General features: G+C 41.1%; 1 protein-coding gene across 2 annotated transcripts in view; it reads left to right on the forward strand.

The window, feature by feature from the left end:
- Positions 1 to 374: 374 nt before the first annotated feature.
- Positions 375 to 19,916, forward strand: part of LOC308412144 (vesicle-fusing ATPase) — a 73,959-nt gene continuing 54,417 nt past the window's right edge. For both annotated transcript variants that reach the window (XM_080906282.1, XM_080906283.1), the window contains exon 1: positions 375 to 498. In XM_080906282.1, coding sequence (XP_080762408.1) covers positions 487 to 498 — 12 coding nt within the window. In that variant the 5' untranslated portion in view covers positions 375 to 486. The remainder of the gene's footprint in view (positions 499 to 19,916) is intronic.

Consider the following 19,916-nt stretch of genomic DNA (forward strand, 5'->3'; position numbering starts at 1 on the left):
AGCGCTGCTGTCCGTGGTGCTGAATTAGTTCAGCCGTGGGGTGGTGCAGTTCAGCAGCGTGTGGGGCAGAGCGCTGTCCGTGGTGCTGACATGCAGAAATCTGAGGCTCTGGTTTCATTTACCAAAAAATAAAAAGCCGATGAATGGAGGCGGGATGACACTTACTGCACTGAAAGTCACTTTAGAATTTAGAGAGTTCACATTATTGTTATTAGAAAAAGGGAAAAGAAACTGTCTAATATATGTGCGCGTGCCAAATATGCAAACGCTATCCACCGGGATGCCACAATGTAGACCCACTTTTGCTCAAAGAGCCAGACGAGTAGGGTGACGTCTCCCTCCGCTTCCGCTCGAATCAGCCAATCAGAGCCGAGTGCGCCGCAGCTTATAAGCCCATCTGCTGTCGATCCTTTCGCCCTGACCGTCCCTGCTGTCCTGTGTGCCGCTGACTCAAACTGCAGCCCCTGATCTACCGCAACCGTGAAGATGGCGACCCGGGTAAGCTCCGTGCGCTGCGTTTATTCCTGTAACAAATCGCTCTTAGTCCGGCTCGTGGCTGGTAATGAAAGAAGCGCACCCGCAGAGCAAAATGTCGGACGAGCCGTATGTGCGGACTGTCAGGGGTCTCGGTACACGGAGCACCTGAATGTCACCGCGACTGCGGACTCTGGTGTTTATTTCACACCGTGTGATAACGCGTAGCTTGTGCAGCAATTTGCTACAGGACGGTGTGTTCGCCACCAGCCCCCCCACCCCCCCACCCCGTTACAGCTGCTTCGGTGCTTAATCCTGGGCTCTGCTTGTCCTTGACGCGACTGCGTGAAAAGCGACCACTGAGAAGCTTCGTGGATGCGTGGAAGGGTGCACGGTGTTGTGTGGGACGCGCAGAGTGGTGCTTTGGTGACAAGGGTGAAAACAGCCTTACGTGCTCCAGTGTGTGTGTGTGTGTGTGTGTGTGTGTGTGTGTGTGTGTGTGTGTGTGTGTGTGTGTGTGTGTGTTTGGCGTTAGGGAGCGCTGGATGCGGTGTGAAGCAGCAGAGCAGCACGGCTGACTGGTGGGCTGTAACCTACCTACATATGCACATGTAGGTTGCGTGCAACCTGTCGAAAAGGAGGGAGGATGATGTCAGGTAACCGGCCTCAGCTTCCCCTAGTGGCCCGGTGTCATTCTCACACAGCCCCAGTTATACAGGTCACACCTGGCAATAACACCAGGACTGGTACTGCAGTAGGAATTATTGGGTTAAACCCTGATACCCCCAAACTGCTGCCTTTATTATGCAACGCAGTAAATAGCAACCTGGTCACTAGGGTGGCATATACTGAGAAAAGCTAGCACCAACACCTCTGTGTCTGTGTTGTAATTTATTAGCCCTTTGTCCTCAGCCAACAGAGAAATCTTTGTAAACAAACAATACTGTTTGCAGGGCTTCTGAACTTTTAGCCAACACAAAAGATAAATATCGACAGTTGACAGATGTTCTCGTTTTTGCGGATGTATATATATCATTATTCCAGGCCTCTTTTACCTCCATGACTCCATGTATGACTTTGGAGAAACATATTGACACCTGCTATCACTATGATACTACGTCCAGCAGCTGCTCAGCTTAGCTTAGCATAAAACAGGCAAACAGTGGACATGGTTAGTCAAGTCAGACTAAGCTCTTCTCTAAAGCTTACCAGATAACGTTTTATCACATTTGTTTTCACTGTGTAAAAAGAAAGTGCCAAGACTACACTGTTATAATGGTGAATTATAGGGCAATATATCGAATGTACTCGATGTGTTCGTTTGTCCACGTACAATGGTTAAAATGGCTTTATCGTAACCATCGAGTATAAATTGCGATGGCAATATTAAGCTGTCTGCATGTAATCAACTTTGGGGGATTTTTTTCTCCTACATGCTGCGAATCGGAAAGTTTTCTGCCTGCCCTGAGCAGGCGCCGCACAGTTTCAATTACAAAAAATAATTCAAGTTAATTTCTGTGAAATTAAGATCAGCAGTGTCATAAATAACCCAAACATTGAAATTCATTTAACTGAGTTTCACTCCTTACCCATATGGAAAAGATATATATAAATCTTATAAAGTTTGTATCTGTCTTGTGTGAAACTTGTATGAAAAGCATACAAGAGTGAAAACAGATATAAGATCCCTTGAAAAATTATATAATGAAACTTGTATGTTTTGGATACTTACTAAAACAATGTATGAAAGTAATGAGAAAGTGGCCACTTTCATGAGTAAATCATATAAGTTTTTACTATTTCTTTTCCATATGGGTATTCTCAGTGTTCCACAGCTTATTTGCATTGAGTCTGTCCCACCAGCTCTCCAGTTTAAGATAAATTTGACATCTGGCATCATGTAAGTCAGTTTGTCTCAGAGTGACAGAATTTTATCACTAGATACATGCGTGTCTGTCATTTTTTTGTAACTGCGAAGACCTTTTTACAAGATACTACACTATGATGCTAACTTACACATGTTCACTTCAGGCAAACTTTAAGTGGACTTGAAAAGCCAGTAATGACTATTTGTCCGCACTCTCTTACGCTGCTACGTGTCCATGACCGAGCACAAACCCTACCCTACAGGAAACACTGAACTGAGGAGCAGCATCGCATCCCAGTATAGAAGTTTTTCATGCAACATTATGTGGACTTTACACAAGAGCTTTCCACCATATAGGATGTGATACAACTACTAGTTACAAGGGGAAATGTGTATCTGATTGGAGAGTGGTTCCTGACGGTCACCAGTTGTCGCTGGAGTGTCTGTACCAAAAACCTCCTTATGATTTATATATGATAGCTTCCGCTTGACTATTATTGTTTGCAGACAAACTGATGTCTTCCATTCATATGGAAGGTTGCTGGGGCAGCTTTACTTTGGATGGAAGACATGTATTTGTCTGCAAACATTAATAGGCAATCACAGATTCCCAGCATGTTCCAGTGACTGTACCAGTCTGCCAGCAACCCAAAGCAGTTGCAGAGAGGTGTTTGCCTCACCGACAGTGGTTGCCAGATGGTTGTGGATCAGTCTGTAGGCCTGCATGACTCTGGGACTTTGTGCACTCACTCTACATTGTCACCATGATTGTCACTTATCCAAAATGGCGGGCAAGTTAATGACACAGTTAGCAGTCACATGATTCCTCAGTGAGATAAATAAGCAACTTCTGTAGACACAGATGATAAAATATGGAACTTGAAATTAATATAAGAAGTCCCCTTTATTAGTTATTGCCTGGAGATTCTTAATGTCTCAGGTTCTGCTGTTTTAACATGAAATCTTAGGTAAACAGTGGTGTTACCAACTGCATTAATGAAGGTCCAGCTTTATTTAGGTGCAGAACTTTAATTAGTATGGTTAACACCTATTTTTAATGTCAAATGGATGTTATGAAATAGGTCTTTAGCCTGGCACAAAGTTCTTCTTAAAAGCACAATTCTCATTTTTCCAACTCCGCATCCAGGCTTTGTGCTGAGCTAAGCACATCAGCTGTTGGCTACATACTACACAAATATGAGAAAGGTTTAAACCTTCTCATGTCACCATTGGCCAGAAGGCAAATGGATCAAACCAACAAGTCACTTACAAAGTCTACGACACAATGGCTTTCTGAAAAAAGCCCATCCTACCACGTCACCATGTAAATGGTGCAGTGCAGCTTCATTTCCAGTGCAGAGCTTGTATTAATTTGAGTTGAAGACAGACTCATCAGCACAAAAGTGCAGGTGGTCTGCCGAGTCATGATGCAAGGTGCTAACAGCCTTAGCATTCCACACAACAACTTTCTCACTGTGCTCATCTAAAAACAGTGAAACCCAGTGTGCTTCTGATTGAGGGTGTGCCTTGTGCTGGTACATTTACTGTATTTTAACATAACCTCTTTAACCTCTTGATCACCTCTCTGCATGCTAAAGCTGGAGAGTAGCACAAGCACACACCATTAGCTTGGTGCTGTTATCCAACGAGCCTCAAGCTGCGTGTGCCCGGATTTCATGTGTCAGTGGAAAACATGACTGCTACATCACACTTAAAGTGGAAGCACCTCCTCCCTCAGTGGGACTGTTTTCTGATACTCCAGCAGTCGTTTTACTCTATCAGCATGTCTTTACATTCCAACTGCTGCCTGATTTATGAGGTTCAGCATTCAAGGGAGCTCAGTCAACACTGCATGGAAATGACCACAGGTTTTATTTTTATCATGATTTAGATGAGGAATCTGCCTGCGTGTTATTAATGTGTTTTTGTCATTATATTGCTGTATATAACAACAATTCATAGTACTATATTTTAACAACTTAACATGAGCTAGACCCACGCATCATTTAATAATAATTGTGTGGCCAAAGCTTCCTGTATGCACAGAGACAAAAAGAGCATAAAAGAACAAAAAGACATGGACGATCATCACAAAGAGGCTCATACAAACTATTCAAGCCTATACGACTATGGAGACACAAAATGAGCACAAAGGATCAATAAAACTGCACAAAGACTCAAAACCAACGCAAACTAATACAAATGAAGTTGACAAGCCATGAAGACCATAAAAATTCAAGATGGAAATTTTTCTAAAACATTTTTAGAGGGAGCAGAAATCAAAGCTTCTTAAGATTTTTTTAACACTTAGAGAAACCTTTCCCTGTCAAACAGCTTCTTTGGAGTTTACTCTGACAACAGAGGCTAGTTTAATTTCCATGTTCTTAGCTGTTTTTATGAAGCAATGCTTTTTAAAAAAAAATCTGTTAAGGGAACAAGCAGCTTCTTATTTCACATTAGCTAGCAAGCTAATTGTGCTAACCTCAGTTCTCCAAGTAAACTGACAAAACAAGATTGCATCTGTCTGAGTTTTTGATGTTTCCAGTTAATTTATTTTTAAAAGAAGTGCATAAAGTAAAAGAGTTACATCCTTAAAATCATGCTAAAAGACTGAAACTAGCTCTCTGTCACCAGGAAAAATGTCTTCCTTTCTCGAGCCATGAAGAATTAGCTTACATTTCAGTGTAAAAAAAAAAAATTAAATCTTAAGACCTTCACAGACCTGACACATAAAATTTGTATTAATATTTTGTGCATTCGATTTTTTTCTGCCAACTCACCTGTTCTTTATCAGCCATTTACACTGAACACATAACTTTAAAGGACCAATTTGCAGTATTTATTTTATCAGCTCAATAAACAGATCTGACCAATCAGACCACTGCATTTGGCAACAAGTGCACTCTGAGTTGAAAATGGTCACCAGTACTGAATATGCAATAATCTAAGATACTATTGTACCTGACACATACACACAGCTAGATGCCGATAAAGCTTCAACTCCTGGAAACCTTGAAATTCTCCCTGCTGCTGTCTTCTCCTGAGAATCGTTTGAACCCAGAATCTTTTCTTTCTTTCTTTTCTTGTTTAGAAGCATCATCATCTTTTTACAGTGCATGTTTTTATTCACAAACATCTAATGCTTCCAGTGTATATATACGTTGGGCCTCAAATTCACATCAGAAAATTTTTAAACTTTTCACAATTTTTTGACTTTAGTTTTACAAGATAAAAGGAAATCAATGACCGTGCTCTAATACTGAAAACATTCTGCTGTCTATATTACATTCTAATCATTACTGTGCATTCATTATCTTCTACCTCTTTGTTGTAGCACTGAGCAGTGTCTTTGCATTAGAGCATGTTCCACAAATGAATACAAAGCTTATCATGTTTCCCTTTACCAGACTTAGTAATGTATCACATTTCCCCAAGTCTGTGTGCAGTGTGTGTGTGTGTGTGTGTGTGTGTGTGTGTGTGTGTGTGTGTGTGTGTGTGTGTGTGTGTGTGTGTGTGTGTGTGTGAGATAGCATGTCCTCCCCCCTGGTCACCCAGCTTGTCAGAAGTGTCCACAGGCATGATTTTTGATGTCCCCAGCTGGCACTCACTCGTATACCCTTCATTCTGAAGTGCCCAGCACAGTTTGTACTGTTTCAGGGCATAAAGTCATCTGTCAGAGGATATCAGGACAAAGCAAACAGTTCCCCAAACTGAAACGGTCCTGGCATCAACAACAGTCTCAGCAAGAGAATCCTGTTCTAAAGCATATTACCACACAAGCTAGCAAGCATGAAATTATCAAAGAAACTTGCTAGGTCTGCTAAGAGCCTTAACATTTATTTCACTGGTGACCAAGATACAAATAAATACTTCAATATAAGTACATGCAAACTTGAGATATGGATACGATTAGTCAATAAAAACAAGAACGCTTATGCCCTCTAATATCTCACATGTTTACTATGGTAACCATACACCGGGACCATAATATAGGAAGATCGCACTGTCAACACTGTTATCACTGTTGTCACTGTTGTCACTGCAACACATCAGCTCATATGTTTTCTTGGTTCAGCTTTTCTCTGATTCTTTGCTGTTGAGGGTAGAAAAATGCTGCCTGTAGCATTTTGGAGTTTTCCGATGGATTGCTGTTCAGGAGTCCATGAATGCCACATCTCCTGTTTATAATCAGCCAGAAACCATTAAAGATTTTGTCTGCGAAACATTCAGAAAGTCTATGAAAGCAGTTTACAGTGTGCACAGTCATCCAGCAAAATGTACGCATTAAGCCCAGAACGTGGAAAGCTCGTGTGGCTTGTCAGCAAGCAATTTTTATTCAAGTGCATCCAGCTTTGAGGTTAGAAGGCAGTAGAGAAAAATCCTTAATGGACCAGATGTCGGCACGAGTTAGCATATTTGTAAAAGCCCAGCATTCATCTCCTGTTTCTGACACTGTGTTGGCTTTGCTCTAGAGGCGGGAATGACAAAAAAAGATACAACTATGGGTTTCCCGCTGTGATGCTGAACTCACAGTGTTTACACAGCTGCTAGCCTGACAATACAGATCAGGTGTGTAAAGACTAAAAGAAAGTGTGGCTCAATACCTTTGCCCATATCATACAGGTTTAGTTTATGCATCCACACCAGACCTCCAAAATCACAAAAACCCCACATTATGTTTTCACTTACTGAGTTTGCCCACTTTTTTTTAAACTCTCCATAAAATACAGCTTGTTAACAGAGTCTGTAACAGGTTACAGGAATGAATGAACAGCTGTTCATTGGAGCCTTTCCTCTGGGTTCACTACCGGCAATACCAGTCAGCAGCAGGACCCAGAGTTGTGCATTACACTAATAATAAATAACCACAGTCAAAGTGCTTATAATAAACCTTACATCACCTTTAAGAACAAGATGTGTCGTCCCTGGGTAGTATGGTGAGGCAGTAAGTGACTATTGATCTGAGGTTAAATGCTAAACTGAAATTAGAATTCATGTGGGAATATTCTGCCTTTGCCTCGTAATAGCTTTCGTGCCAATTTGCAGCGAGTCAGGTTATGGTTGGAGAGAAGTAAATGGTTTAGTAAGACACTTGGGTTCCCTTTGCCGATTGAACTAATGACCTTTGGCTCACTATTCAGTCTCACCAGCCATCTGGTCCTCATAAAGCCTTCTGGATTAGAGAGCACAAGCTCAAGACTTAAAGCCAAAGTTACTGTAAATGCACCATACTGCTTGATTTACTGTATAAACCGTTTTGGTCTAGCATGTCCCATTTTTGATTTTTAGCTTTTATGTTCCAAGGATTGGACAACTAGGATGACTGGACAGAAATGTCAGTGAGATTCAGAATTTAAGAAATAAGTTCAGTCTTATGAAAAGTGACACCACATCCAATGTTTGTTGGTAAACTGATTCTTGACAAGGAGTTCAGTAACTCAGCACGGGGAATGCATTGGTGCGAGATGTCCAGAATTTTCTTGGCAATCACAGAGCAGAGAATTATGCTGAGCTTGTGGATAAAATCCTGAAACCATATCAGCTAATGAGGGCCAGAACGTCGCTGACGACGCACTTTTTACTTTCTCATCTCGACTTTTTTTAAACTAAATGTAGGCGATTATGAGCATGGGCCAAGAGTTCACCAAGACATAAAAGTGATGGAAAACCGTTATCAGGGAAATTTTAATCCAAACATGATATGTGACTATTGTCAGTTTTACAATACAGTAGGTTAGGTTTTTGATAGTGTTTGCGTGCGCGTCATTCTGTCTATAAAGACAATAGCTCGAAAAGTTTTCAATTAATTCTGATAAAACTTTGGAGGTGCGCAGAGTGGAGTCATGCTAACAGCTGATTAAAATTTGGCTTACATCCACCTTGGACTTCAGTGTCAACATATTTATTGATTTACTGGTCAAAAACTGACAAAAGGCTTAGACCTTTGACCTCAAGGTCAGCAGATTGATCTGAAGGTCAAAGTGATAATGTTGAGACATTTAAACTATGTTTCTTCCCACCATCATTTGAATTGACAACATATAGGCATATAGGGAATGATATATGGGGACTTTGGACCTCTGGCCTCATCTTCAAGGTCAAATAAGGTCAAACTTTCAAAAAAATGTCTTTAAAACCTTATAAAACGAGCTGTTATCCATCACTTACCCTTTGTGCAATCAAACGAAATATCTGTCATGCTACTCTTGTCTGATTTTCACTGCATTATAAACAATATAGGAATATGAATGTAAACAACATACAGGACTATTACTGTTACAAAATACAATCCTGCTCAGAGAGTGAGCTGCCTTGCACTCTCATAGTGCTTCGTGATTTGAGCTAGTGTGTGTTAGAATCGTCTGACTGTGTTTTGCTTTTCTTACAGCTGATCCTGAATCAGCCCTGACCTGGACATGTAATGTTCATGCTATGGAAGCTATTTGTCAGGGTGATACTGTAACACTTAGGTTGCACGTATCATCAGGCAGCGCGGCAGTGCAGTGGTTAAAAGAGCACGGATCTTGGGGCCTCTCTGTGTGGAGCTGGCGTGTTCTGTCTGTGCCTGCGTGGGTTTCCTCCAGTGCTTTGGTTTTCTCATCTTTGTTAGCTTAATAGTTGCTTCTAAATTAGCCGTAGGTGTGGATGGGGGTGTATTGTGCCTCTGTTTGCTGGGATATGCTGCAGTTGGAATGGTTAAGAAATTGGACGGATGATTTGTAGCACCAAACTCAATTTAACCCTTCACACATGATTTTGCGTATGTAATTGAAAATCTAGCTGTTGCTGCCAGTGCTGATTCTTGCTTTCCAGCCTGCGCTGAGTAGGTGCTCTCAAGGACTGATTTAATTGTATCAGAATCAATAGCTGAATTGATTCCAGTCAATGAAGGGAAGAAAGAAACGCACACCTACTAGTGCAGCTGAACAAGTGAGTGGGCTACAGAAGATGACAGCTCATCTATTATGTGCATCTCCTTCCCAGTGGTCTCCGTCTCCTTCTCAACCTAATCAGCTGTTTGTTTCCTTCATAATTTCCCCCACTCATCTTCTGCTTTGAAGACATTTCCCAACAGTCTGTTATTCGTTCCTCTGCTCCCAACTTTTTTTTAGCACCTACACCCAAGCAGCAGACATCATTAAGGTGGGATCCTCAAAGACTTCCTCTGTCACATTCTGCATAAAATGTCTTCATCTGGGATTTTTTTAGGTTACTGATCAAACAGTTATGCTTTACAACCTTTGGCCCACTTTAAAGAAAACAGATGCAGCACCCAGTTGATCTCCTTTCTTCTAGTTACAGGGAGCAACGCAAAAGACACTGCTGTGCAATATCACAGCATCACCTTACAGTAAATGCACTAGTTGCAATTTGAACCCTAAAGTACTAAAATTATAGATTTACCACATTAAAAATGCAGCTCAATATTTTATTCTATTTTATTTTATTTTATTTTTATTTGGATGCCTGAATCTTCCTCTGTGTCGAGGATAGGAAAAAGGTGTTCTGCTATCCTTCACAGAGATGGGTTTTTGCTGGAGGGGTTGTGTTACTCTGTCTTTTACATACAGTAAAATAGGTGCTGTGTTGGTCTGAAGTCTTACTTTTCAACTTGTGTTGTTCTGTAGTAGTTCTTGTATCATTTTGACAGTTTACACTGGAAGGATGTTTTTATTTCAGGATGGTAGAGACTGGGAGTCTTAACATCCGATGTGCCAACTATAAATAACCTCTATGTCCTGTATTTTTTTACTGTGTGGAGTCCTGGTCAAATTTACACCGGGATTGTTCAGCCAGTCATTTTAAGTGCAAGCCATGCAAGTTCTTCTTCTCATTATAAGCGTGTGTTACATGTAGCCAGCTGTCTCGGTGCCTGCATTTTCCCCCTTTGAAACAAACTCTATTTGCGTATAATAATAATAATAATAATAATAATAATAATAATAATAATAATGGATACTTTATTGATCCCCATGGGGAAATTACTTGTTTTTCTCTGCATTTGACCCATTCACTCAGTGAAGCAGTGGGCAGCCCACTAAGCAGGCGCCCGGGGAGCAGTGTGTAGGGACAGTACCTTGCTCAGGGGTACCTCAGGGTAGCCGTTAAGTGGATTCGAACCGCCGACCTTCCGATCATGGGGCGACCACTTTACTTTGTATAAGTTACTTTGTATGAGTTATACTTTGTATAACTCGCCTGTTTGGCCTTATTACACACCTTCACTCAGTCCAACAAATACTCTTGCTGCCTATGATTCAGACCCAGTGGTCTTTTAAAGTAGGCCAGGTTTCTCTCAGAGCAGATGTTTGGCATTAAAAGGACCTTCTTCAGCTTGTTTGCCACAATGTTACAATTTGATGACTTCTTCAGACAGTTATTGGACTTGCTCCTTTAGCTTGTTTGGCAAAAATGTGTCAGGAGGTAGAGCAGGTTATCTTTTAATTGGAATGTTGGTGGTTTGATCTTTGGCTGCTCCAGTCTGCTGCAGCCCAAATTGCTCCCGATGCAATCGTTAGAAGTGCTTTGAGTGCTCAAGTATTTTGGAAAAGCGCAATATAAGAACAAGTCAATTTACCATGTATTACTTTTTGTGCAGTTGTACACTGAAGTACCAATGCATGGTCCAAACAAAATCACAAGGCACACCCAAACTTTCCTTATGATACATCATTTGGGAGGCACTGTGATAAACAAAGCCAAACAGACAACAAACATATTTTGATCTCATCTCTTAGAGGATTGTGCTCTCTGTAGTCACCAGTTCTTCTCCTTGGTGGCGCTGTCACTTGGTGTTTGCTCGCTCTGTGGTAGAGTATCACTTCCTGTTCCTGCTCAAACACAGTGGTGTTTCTGAGTAGCTTATCTGCTTAGAAATTTAATTAAAAACTTTTAAATATATTCTTTTCTCATAGTATAATCGTCACGTGCTTTATCCGAAGCACACTTTCTGTGTACTCACTACCTAATTTATACCCAAAGTATTCACTGACTGTCTCTGTACTGTTTCGCTAGCTTAGCTTAGCTCGTAGCCGACTCGTTAGCACCATGGCTACTTCATCTGTCCCTCCTGCACTTTCCTGCTCATTGTGTCAGATGTTTAGTTACTCCTCGGCCTCCTTTAGCAGTAATGATATCTGTAACAAATGTAGCATATTTGCAGCTCTGGAGGCCAGGATTACTGAATTGGAGACTCGGCTTCGCACCCTTCATTCACCCGTAGCTAGCCAGGCCCCTGTAGCTGGTGCAGCCGAAGATAGCGTAGGCCCCGCTAGCTGTTCCCCGGCAGACCCCAAGCAGCTGGGGAAAGAGGGCGGCTGGGTCACGGTGAGGAGGAACATAGTCCTAAACAGAAGCCCCAGGTACACCACCAACCCGTTCATGTGTCTAACTGTTTTTCCCCACTCGGTGACACACCCGCCGGGGGTCAAACTCTGGTAATTGGTGATTCTGTTCTCAGACACGTGAAGCTAGAGACACCGGCAACCATAGTGAATTGTCTTCCAGGGGCCAGAGCAGGCGACATTGAAGGAAATTTAAAACTGCTGGCTAAGCGTAAACGTAAATTCAGTAAAATCATAATTCACGTCGGCAGTAATGACACCCGGTTACGCCAATCGGAGGTCACTAAAATCAATATTGAATCGGTGTGCAACTTTGCCAAAACAATGTTGGACTCTGTAGTTTTCTCTGGTCCCCTCCCCAATCAGACCAGGAGTGACATGTTTAGCCGCATGTTCTCCTTAAATTGCTGGCTGTCTGAGTGGTGTCCCAGAAACGATGTGGGCTTCATAGATAATTGGCAAACCTTGTGGAGGAAACCTGGCCTTGTTAGGAGAGACGGCATCCATCCCACTTTGGATGGAGCAGCTCTCATTTCTAGAAATATGGACAAATTTATTAAACCCCCCAAAATATGACTATCCAGAGTTGGGACCAGGAAGCAGAGTTGCAGTCTTACACGCCTCTCTGCAGCTTCTCTCCTCCTGCTACCCCCCCAAAAACCCATCTCCATAGAGACTGTGTCAGCTCCCAAACAGACAAAAAACAAGCTAAAAACCAGCAACAAACAACTTAAACATAAACAATTACAAAGAAAGAACAATAAAGTATCCACATCTGTACCAAAGAGTAAAACAGTGAAATGTGGATGATTAAATATTAGGTCTCTCTCCTCCAAGTCTCTGTTAGTACATGAGTTAATAATTGATCAACAAATTGATTTACTCTGCCTTACAGAAACCTGGTTGCAGCAGGATGATTATGTTAGTTTAAATGAATCAACACCCCCGAGTCATTCTAACTACCAGAAACCTCGAAGCACAGGCCGAGGGGGCGGTGTGGCAGCAATTTTTCGCACCAGCCTATTAATCAACCAAAGACCCAGACAGACTTTTAATCCATTTGAAAGCCTGATGCTTAGCCTTGTGTAAAACTCAGAAACCAGTCTTACTTGTCCACCTGGGCCTTACACAGAGTTTCTGTCTGATTTCTCAGACTTTTTATCTGATTTGGTTCTCAGCTCAGATAAAATCATTATTGTGGGTGATTTTAACATCCATGTAGATGCTAAAAATGACAGCCTCAACATGGCATTTAATCTGTTATTAGACTCAATTGGCTTCTCTCAAAATGTAAAAGAACCCACCCACCACTTTAATCACACTCTAGATCTTGTTTTAACATATGGCATAGAAACTGAACATTTAACAGTGTTTCCTGAAAACCATCTCCTGTCTGATCATTTCCTGATAAGATTTACATTTACAATAATTGATTACACAGCAGTGGAGAGTAGACTTTATCAAAGTAGATGTCTTTCTGAAAGCGCTGTAACTAAGTTTAAGAATACAATCCACCCACTGTTATCATCTTCAATGCCCTGTACCAACATAGAGCAGAGCAGCTATCTGAACGCTGCTCCAACAGAGGTCGATTATCTTGTTAATAATTTTACCTCCTCACTACGTACAACTCTGGATACTGTAGCTCCTGTGAAAACTAAGGTCTCTAATCAGAAGTACCTGACTCCGTGGTATAATTCTCAAACACGTACCCTAAAGCAGATGACTCGTAATCTGGAGAGGAAATGGTGTGTCACAAATTTAGAGGATCATCATTTAGCCTGGAGAAATAGTTTGCTGCTTTATAAGAAAGCCCTCCACAAAGCCAGAACATCTTACTATTCATCACTGATTGAAGAAAACAAGAACAACCCCAGGTTTCTCTTCAGCTCTGTAGCCAGGCTGACAAAAAGTCAGAGCTCTTTTGAGCCAACCATCCCTTTAACGTTAACTAGTAATGACTTCATGAACTTCTTCACAAATAAAATTTTTATCATTAGAGAAAAAATTACCAATAATCATCCCACAGATGTAATATTATCTACAGCTACTTTCAGTACCATCGATATTCATTTAGACTCTTTTTCTCCAATTGATCTTTCTGAGTTAACTTCAATAATTACTTCCTCCAAACCATCAACGTGTCTTTTAGACCCCATTCCTACAAAACTGCTCAAAGAAGTCCTGCCATTAATAAATGCTTCGATCTTAAATATGATCAACCTATCTCTAATAATCGGCTATGTACCACAGGCCTTCAAGCTAGCTGTAGTTAAACCTTTACTTAAAAAGCATCTCTAGACCCAGCAGTCTTAGCTAATTATAGGCCAATCTCCAACCTTCCTTTCATATCAGAAATCCTTGAAAGAGTAGTTGTCAAACAGCTAACAGATCATCTGCAGAGGAATAGTTTATTTGAAGAGTTTCAGTCAGGTTTCAGAGCTCATCACAGCACAGAAACAGCTTTAGTGAAGGTTACAAATGATCTTCTTATGGCCTCTGACAGTGGACTCATCTCTGTGCTTGTCCTGCAGCGTTCAATACTGTCGACCATAATATCCTATTAGAGCGATTAAAACATGCTGTAGGTATTACAGGTACTGTGCTGCAGTGGTTTGTATCATATCTATCTAACAGACTCTGGTTTGTACATGTAAATGGAGAGTCCTCTTCACACACTGAGGTTAATTATGGAGTTCCACAGGGTTCGGTGCTAGGACCAATTCTGTTTACATTATACATGCTTCTCTTAGGCTGCATCATTAGAAGACATAGCATAAATTTTCACTGCTATGCAGATGACACCCAGCTCTATCTGTCCATGAAGCCAGATAACACACACCAATTAGTTAAACTACAGGAATGTCTTAAAGACATAAAGACCTGGATGGCCGCTACCTTTCTGCTTCTTAATTCAGATCAAACTGAGGTTATTGTACTCGGCCCTGAAAAGCTTAGAAATATGGTATCCAACCAGATTCTTACTCTGGATGGCATTACCTTGGCCTCCAGTAACGCTGTGAGGAACCTTGGAGTCATTTTTGACCAGGACATGTCCTTCAACGCACATATTAAACAAATATGTAAGACTGCGTTCTTCCATTTGCGCAACATCTCTAAAATTAGAAATATCCTGTCTCAGTGACGCTGAAAAACTAGTTCATGCATTTATTACTTCCAGGCTGGACTACTGTGATTCATTATTATCAGGATGTCCAAAAAACTCCCTGAAAAGCCTTCAGTTAATCCAAAATGCTGCTGCAAGAGTCCTGACAGGGACTAGAAAGAGAGAGCATATTTCTCCTGTTTTGGCTTCCCTTCATTGGCTTCCTGTTAAATCTAGAATTCAAAATCCTGCTCCTCACATACAAGGTCTTAAATAATCAGGCCCCATCTTATCTTAATGACCTTGTAGTACCATATCACCCTATTAGAGTACTTCGCTCTCGCTCTGCAGGCCTACTTGTTGTTCCTAGAGTATTTAAAAGTAGAATGGGAGGCAGAGCCTTCAGTTTTCAGGCCCCTCTTCTGTGGAACCAGCTTCCAGTTTGGATTCGGGAGACAGACACTATCTCTACTTTTAAGATTAGGCTTAAAACTTTCCTTTTTTTCTAAAGCATATAGTTAGGACTGGACCAGGTGACCCTGAATCCTCCCTTAGTTATGCTGCAATAGACGTAGGCTGCCGGGGATTCCCATGATGCATTGAGTTTTTCCTTTCCAGTCACCTTTCTCACTCACTATGTATTAATAGACCTCTCTGCATTGAATCATATCTGTTATTAACCTCTGTCTCTCTTCCACAGCATGTCTTTGTCCTGTCTTCCTTCTCTCACCTCAACCAATCACAGCAGATGGCCCCGCCCCTCCCTGAGCCTGGTTCTGCCAGAGGTTTCTTCCTGTTAAAAGGGAGTTTTTCCTTCCCACTGTCGCCAAAGTGCTTGCTCATAGAGGGTCATATGATTGTTGGGTTTTTCTCTATATCTATGAAGCGCCTTGAGGCGACTTTTGTTGTGATTTGGCGCTATATGAATAAAATTGAATTGAATTATAACATTCTTAACAAATTATAATCTTGACATTTTGTGCCAAACAGCAAATGAGGACATCCATCTGGGATGCCATCCATATCCAGATGATCCCGCTGCCAAGGAACTTGCCTTTCAGAGTCTGTAGCGTTAATCTGGGATGGGAACTGCATTTCTGATTGGTAGAACTATGACTGATTTTGCACAGCTTGGTTATTCCTGGGTCTTTCATCATTTTACACCTTGTCAAGTCTTGCAATAAGATTATTCATCCCTGGCCATTCCTCTTGTGGAGCCATGTTATGGAGATTGAGTTAAATGAGCAAATTATGTTGATGCAAGTGGCAATCAATAGGAATGAAAGATACCTTTTCAAAATTAAACTCTCCTTCTGAATGTAATGGCATCGAAAGTAAATTGAGAAACACGGTAAACCTTTCTACAATTGATAAGAAAGCAGCATTTTAATGAGGCCGCATTTTTCCCAACCGGATTGCTATAATGATCTATTTTTATTAATGATCACAACTGAATTTCTATATCTACTCATGATGATAGAATTTCATGCTAATTCAAACAGAAACTCATATTAATGTGGTTTCAGTGAGATTTAGGCCAGACAGTAATGCTTGTTGTGGAACAGCTCACCTATAACAGTTATGTTTACAGCAGCTTACAGTCTCATTTACAGCACTTACCAAAACACTGCCAGAGATTTAAAACATTTTATGTTACATCATCATATTTACAGTTATAGTAAAACGAAGCTACACCTTAATTAAAGTCTAAGATTTTATGTCTCAGGACATAATAATAATCGGGTCATTAGGAGGTTTTAATATTAGGTAAATACAAGCTCAGATGAAGCCTGTAATATGATATATTAGGCAAGGCAAGGCAAATTTATTTGTATAGCACAATTCAACAACAAGGTGATTCAAAGTGCTTTACAGAGACATTAGAAACAAAAACAAATAAAAAGCATGATTTAAAATTGATTAAAACAAGCAAACAAACAAACTAACTAAACACACACATTTCACACCTGTTCGCGCGATCTGAACCCTTATCGTAAGGGGAGCTACCAGTCCTTCTGTGGACGAGCTACTTTCTATTTTAAATTCCCTGAATTTAAAATACTCTCTAGACCCAGTCTAGACCCAGTTGGGGAGCTACCCAGAGCTCTAATCCCACACCTGTTCGCGCGATCTGAACCCTTATCGTAAGGGGAGCTACCAGTCCTTCTGTGGACGAGCTACTTTCTATTTTAAATTCTCTGAATTTAAAATACTCTCTAGACCCAGTCTAGACCCAGCTGGGGAGCTACCCAGAGCTCTAAACCCACTTAACAAACAAACAAACAAACAAAACAGTATATAAAATCAAAACAGATAAAATCAGAACAGTAGATAAAATCAGTAGTTAATGTAAGTTTTGAAATTTAAGCTTAACAAACAAACAAAACAGTATATAAAATCAAAACAGATAAAATCAGAAATAGATAAGATCAGTAGTTAGTGTAAGTTTTGAAATTTAAGCTTAAAAGTGTGGATTTGGTGCTTTATTCAAATGCAGCTGAGAATAGGTGAGTCTTCAACCTGGATTTAAATAAATTGAGTGTTTCAGCTGATCTGAGGCTTTCTGGGAGTTTGTTCCAGATATAAGGAGCATAAAAGCTGAATGCAGCTTCTCCGTGTCTGGTTCTGACTCTGGGAACTGATAAAAGACCGGATCCAGATGACCTGAGGGATCTGGAAGGTTCATACTGGGTCAGGAGGTCACTGATGTATTTCGGTCCTAAACCATTCAGAGCTTTATAGACCAGCATCAGAACTTTAAAGTCTATCCTCTGACGGACAGGCAGCCAGTGTAAAGACCTCAGAGCTGGACTGATGTGGTCCACTTTTTTGGTCTTAGTGAGGACTCGAGCAGCAGAGTTCTGAATGAGCTGTAGTTGTCTGACTGATTTTTTAGGTAGACCTGTAAAGATGCTGTTACAGTAATCAAGCCTACTAAAAATGAATGCATGGACTAGTTTTTCCAGGTCCTGTTGAGACATCAGATCTTTTATCCTTGAAATATTCTTGAAGTGATAGTAAGCTGATTTTGTTATTGTCTTAATGTGTTTTTCTAAGTTTAGGTCTGCATCCATCACTACACCCAAATTTCTCGCCTGGTTTGTGGTTTTTAGATGTATAGATTGAAGTTCTCTGGTGACCTGTAATCGTTTTTCTTTGGCGCCAAAGACTATTACCTCAGTTTTGTTTTTGTTTAGCTGGAGAAAATTGTGGCACAACCAGTCATTAATTTCCTCAATGCATTTACCAAGAGCCTGTACAGGGCCTCGGTCTCCTGGTGACATTGTGATATATATTTGTGTGTCATCTGCATAGCTGTGGTAGTTTATTTTGTTGTTCTTTATAATCTGTGCCAGTGGGAGCATGTAAATGTTAAACAGAGGGGGTCCCAAGATGGAACCTTGGGGAACTCCACATGTGATACTTGTCTGCTCAGATGTGAAGTTACCTATTGATACAAAGTATTTCCTGTTTTCTAAGTATGTTTTGAACCAGTTTAGTACAGTTCCTGAAAGACCTGCCCAGTTCTCCAGTCGTTTGAGTAATATGTTGTGGTCAACTGTATCAAATGCTGCACTGAGATCCAGTAAAACTAGGACTGACATTTTTCCACTGTCTGTGTTCAGACATATGTCATTAAACACTTTGGTCAGAGCGGTTTCAGTGCTGTGGTTCTGTCTAAAACCTGACTGGAAGGCATCGTAGCAGTTATTCTGTTTTAAGAAGTAATTGAGCTGTTGAGAAACTGCTTTTTCAATGATCTTACTTAAAAATGGGAGATTTGAGATCGGCCTGTAGTTGTTCATTTGTGTCTTGTCAAGATTGTCCTTTTTCAGTATAGGTTTGATTACAGCAGTTTTTAGTGATTCTGGAAACACACCTGATAATAAAGAAAAGTTGACGATCTGTAACAGGTCTGACTCTAAAGTCTTTGAGACCTTTTTGAAAAAACTTGTTGGCAGGACATCTAAACAGCAGGAGGAGGAGTTCAGTTGACCTAAGATGTCCTCCAGGTCTTTGCTGTTAATAGGTTGAAACTGTTTCATGGTGTTTAAACAGTTTTTTGGTGGACACAGTACATATCCTGGATCTGCTGTTGATGTACCAACTGCTTGTCTAATCTTTTGGATTTTGTCTGTGAAGAATTTGGCAAAGTCATTGCAGGCCATGGTTGAATGAAGTTCAGCTGCCACTGGCACAGGAGGGTTTGTTAGCCTGTCAACTGTAGAAAATAAGACCCGAGCATTATGGCTGTTTTTAGTGATGATGTCAGAGAAGTAGGACCTTCTTGCACTCCTCAGTTGTAAATTATAATTGTGAAGTTTCTCTTTAGGCAGCACGGTGGCACGGTGGTTAGCACTGTTGCCGCACAGCAAGAAGGTCCTGAGTTCAATTCCAACATCAGGCCGGGGTCTTTCTGTGTGGAGTTTGCATGTTCTCCCCGTGTTTGCGTGGGTTCCCTCCGGGTACTCCGGCTTCCTCCCACCATCCAAAGACATGCACTTAGTGGGGATAGGTTAATTGGATAACCCAAATTGTCACTAGGTGCGAATGAAAGTGAGTGCGAATGGTTGTCTGTCCCTGTATGTTGGCCCTGCGACAGACTGGCGACCTGTCCAGGGTGTACCCCGCCTCTCGCCCTATGACAGCTGGGATAGGCTCCAGCGCCCCTGAAAAAGGATAAGCGGAAGCGAATGGATGGATGGATGGAAGTTTCTCTTTATAGATGTCATAATGAACCTGGAGGTTTGTTTTTCTCCATCTGCGCTCAGCTTTCCTACACTCTCTTTTTTCATTTTTCACCAGTGTGCAGTTTCTCCATGGAGACTTTTTCCTTCCAGAGATAACCTTCACCTTAATGGGGGCAATAGTGTCCATTACATTTAACATTTTTGCATTAAAGCTATTGACGAGCTCATTGACTGAACCTTTGGACAGGTCAGGTGTTAATGGGAAGACCTGGTTAAAGATCTCACTACTGTCTTCAGTTATACACCGTTTTGTGATCACTGCTGTTGATATATTTGTGTGGGCTGAGATTTTACTTTCAAAGAAAACACAGTAATGATCAGATAAGCCCACATCAGACACAGTAACCTTTGAAATGCTCAGGCCTTTGGAGATC

Source organism: Rhamphochromis sp. 'chilingali', assembly GCF_963969265.1.
Source record: "Rhamphochromis sp. 'chilingali' genome assembly, chromosome: 15".
In the NCBI taxonomy this organism is placed as follows: Eukaryota; Metazoa; Chordata; class Actinopteri; order Cichliformes; family Cichlidae; genus Rhamphochromis; species Rhamphochromis sp. 'chilingali'.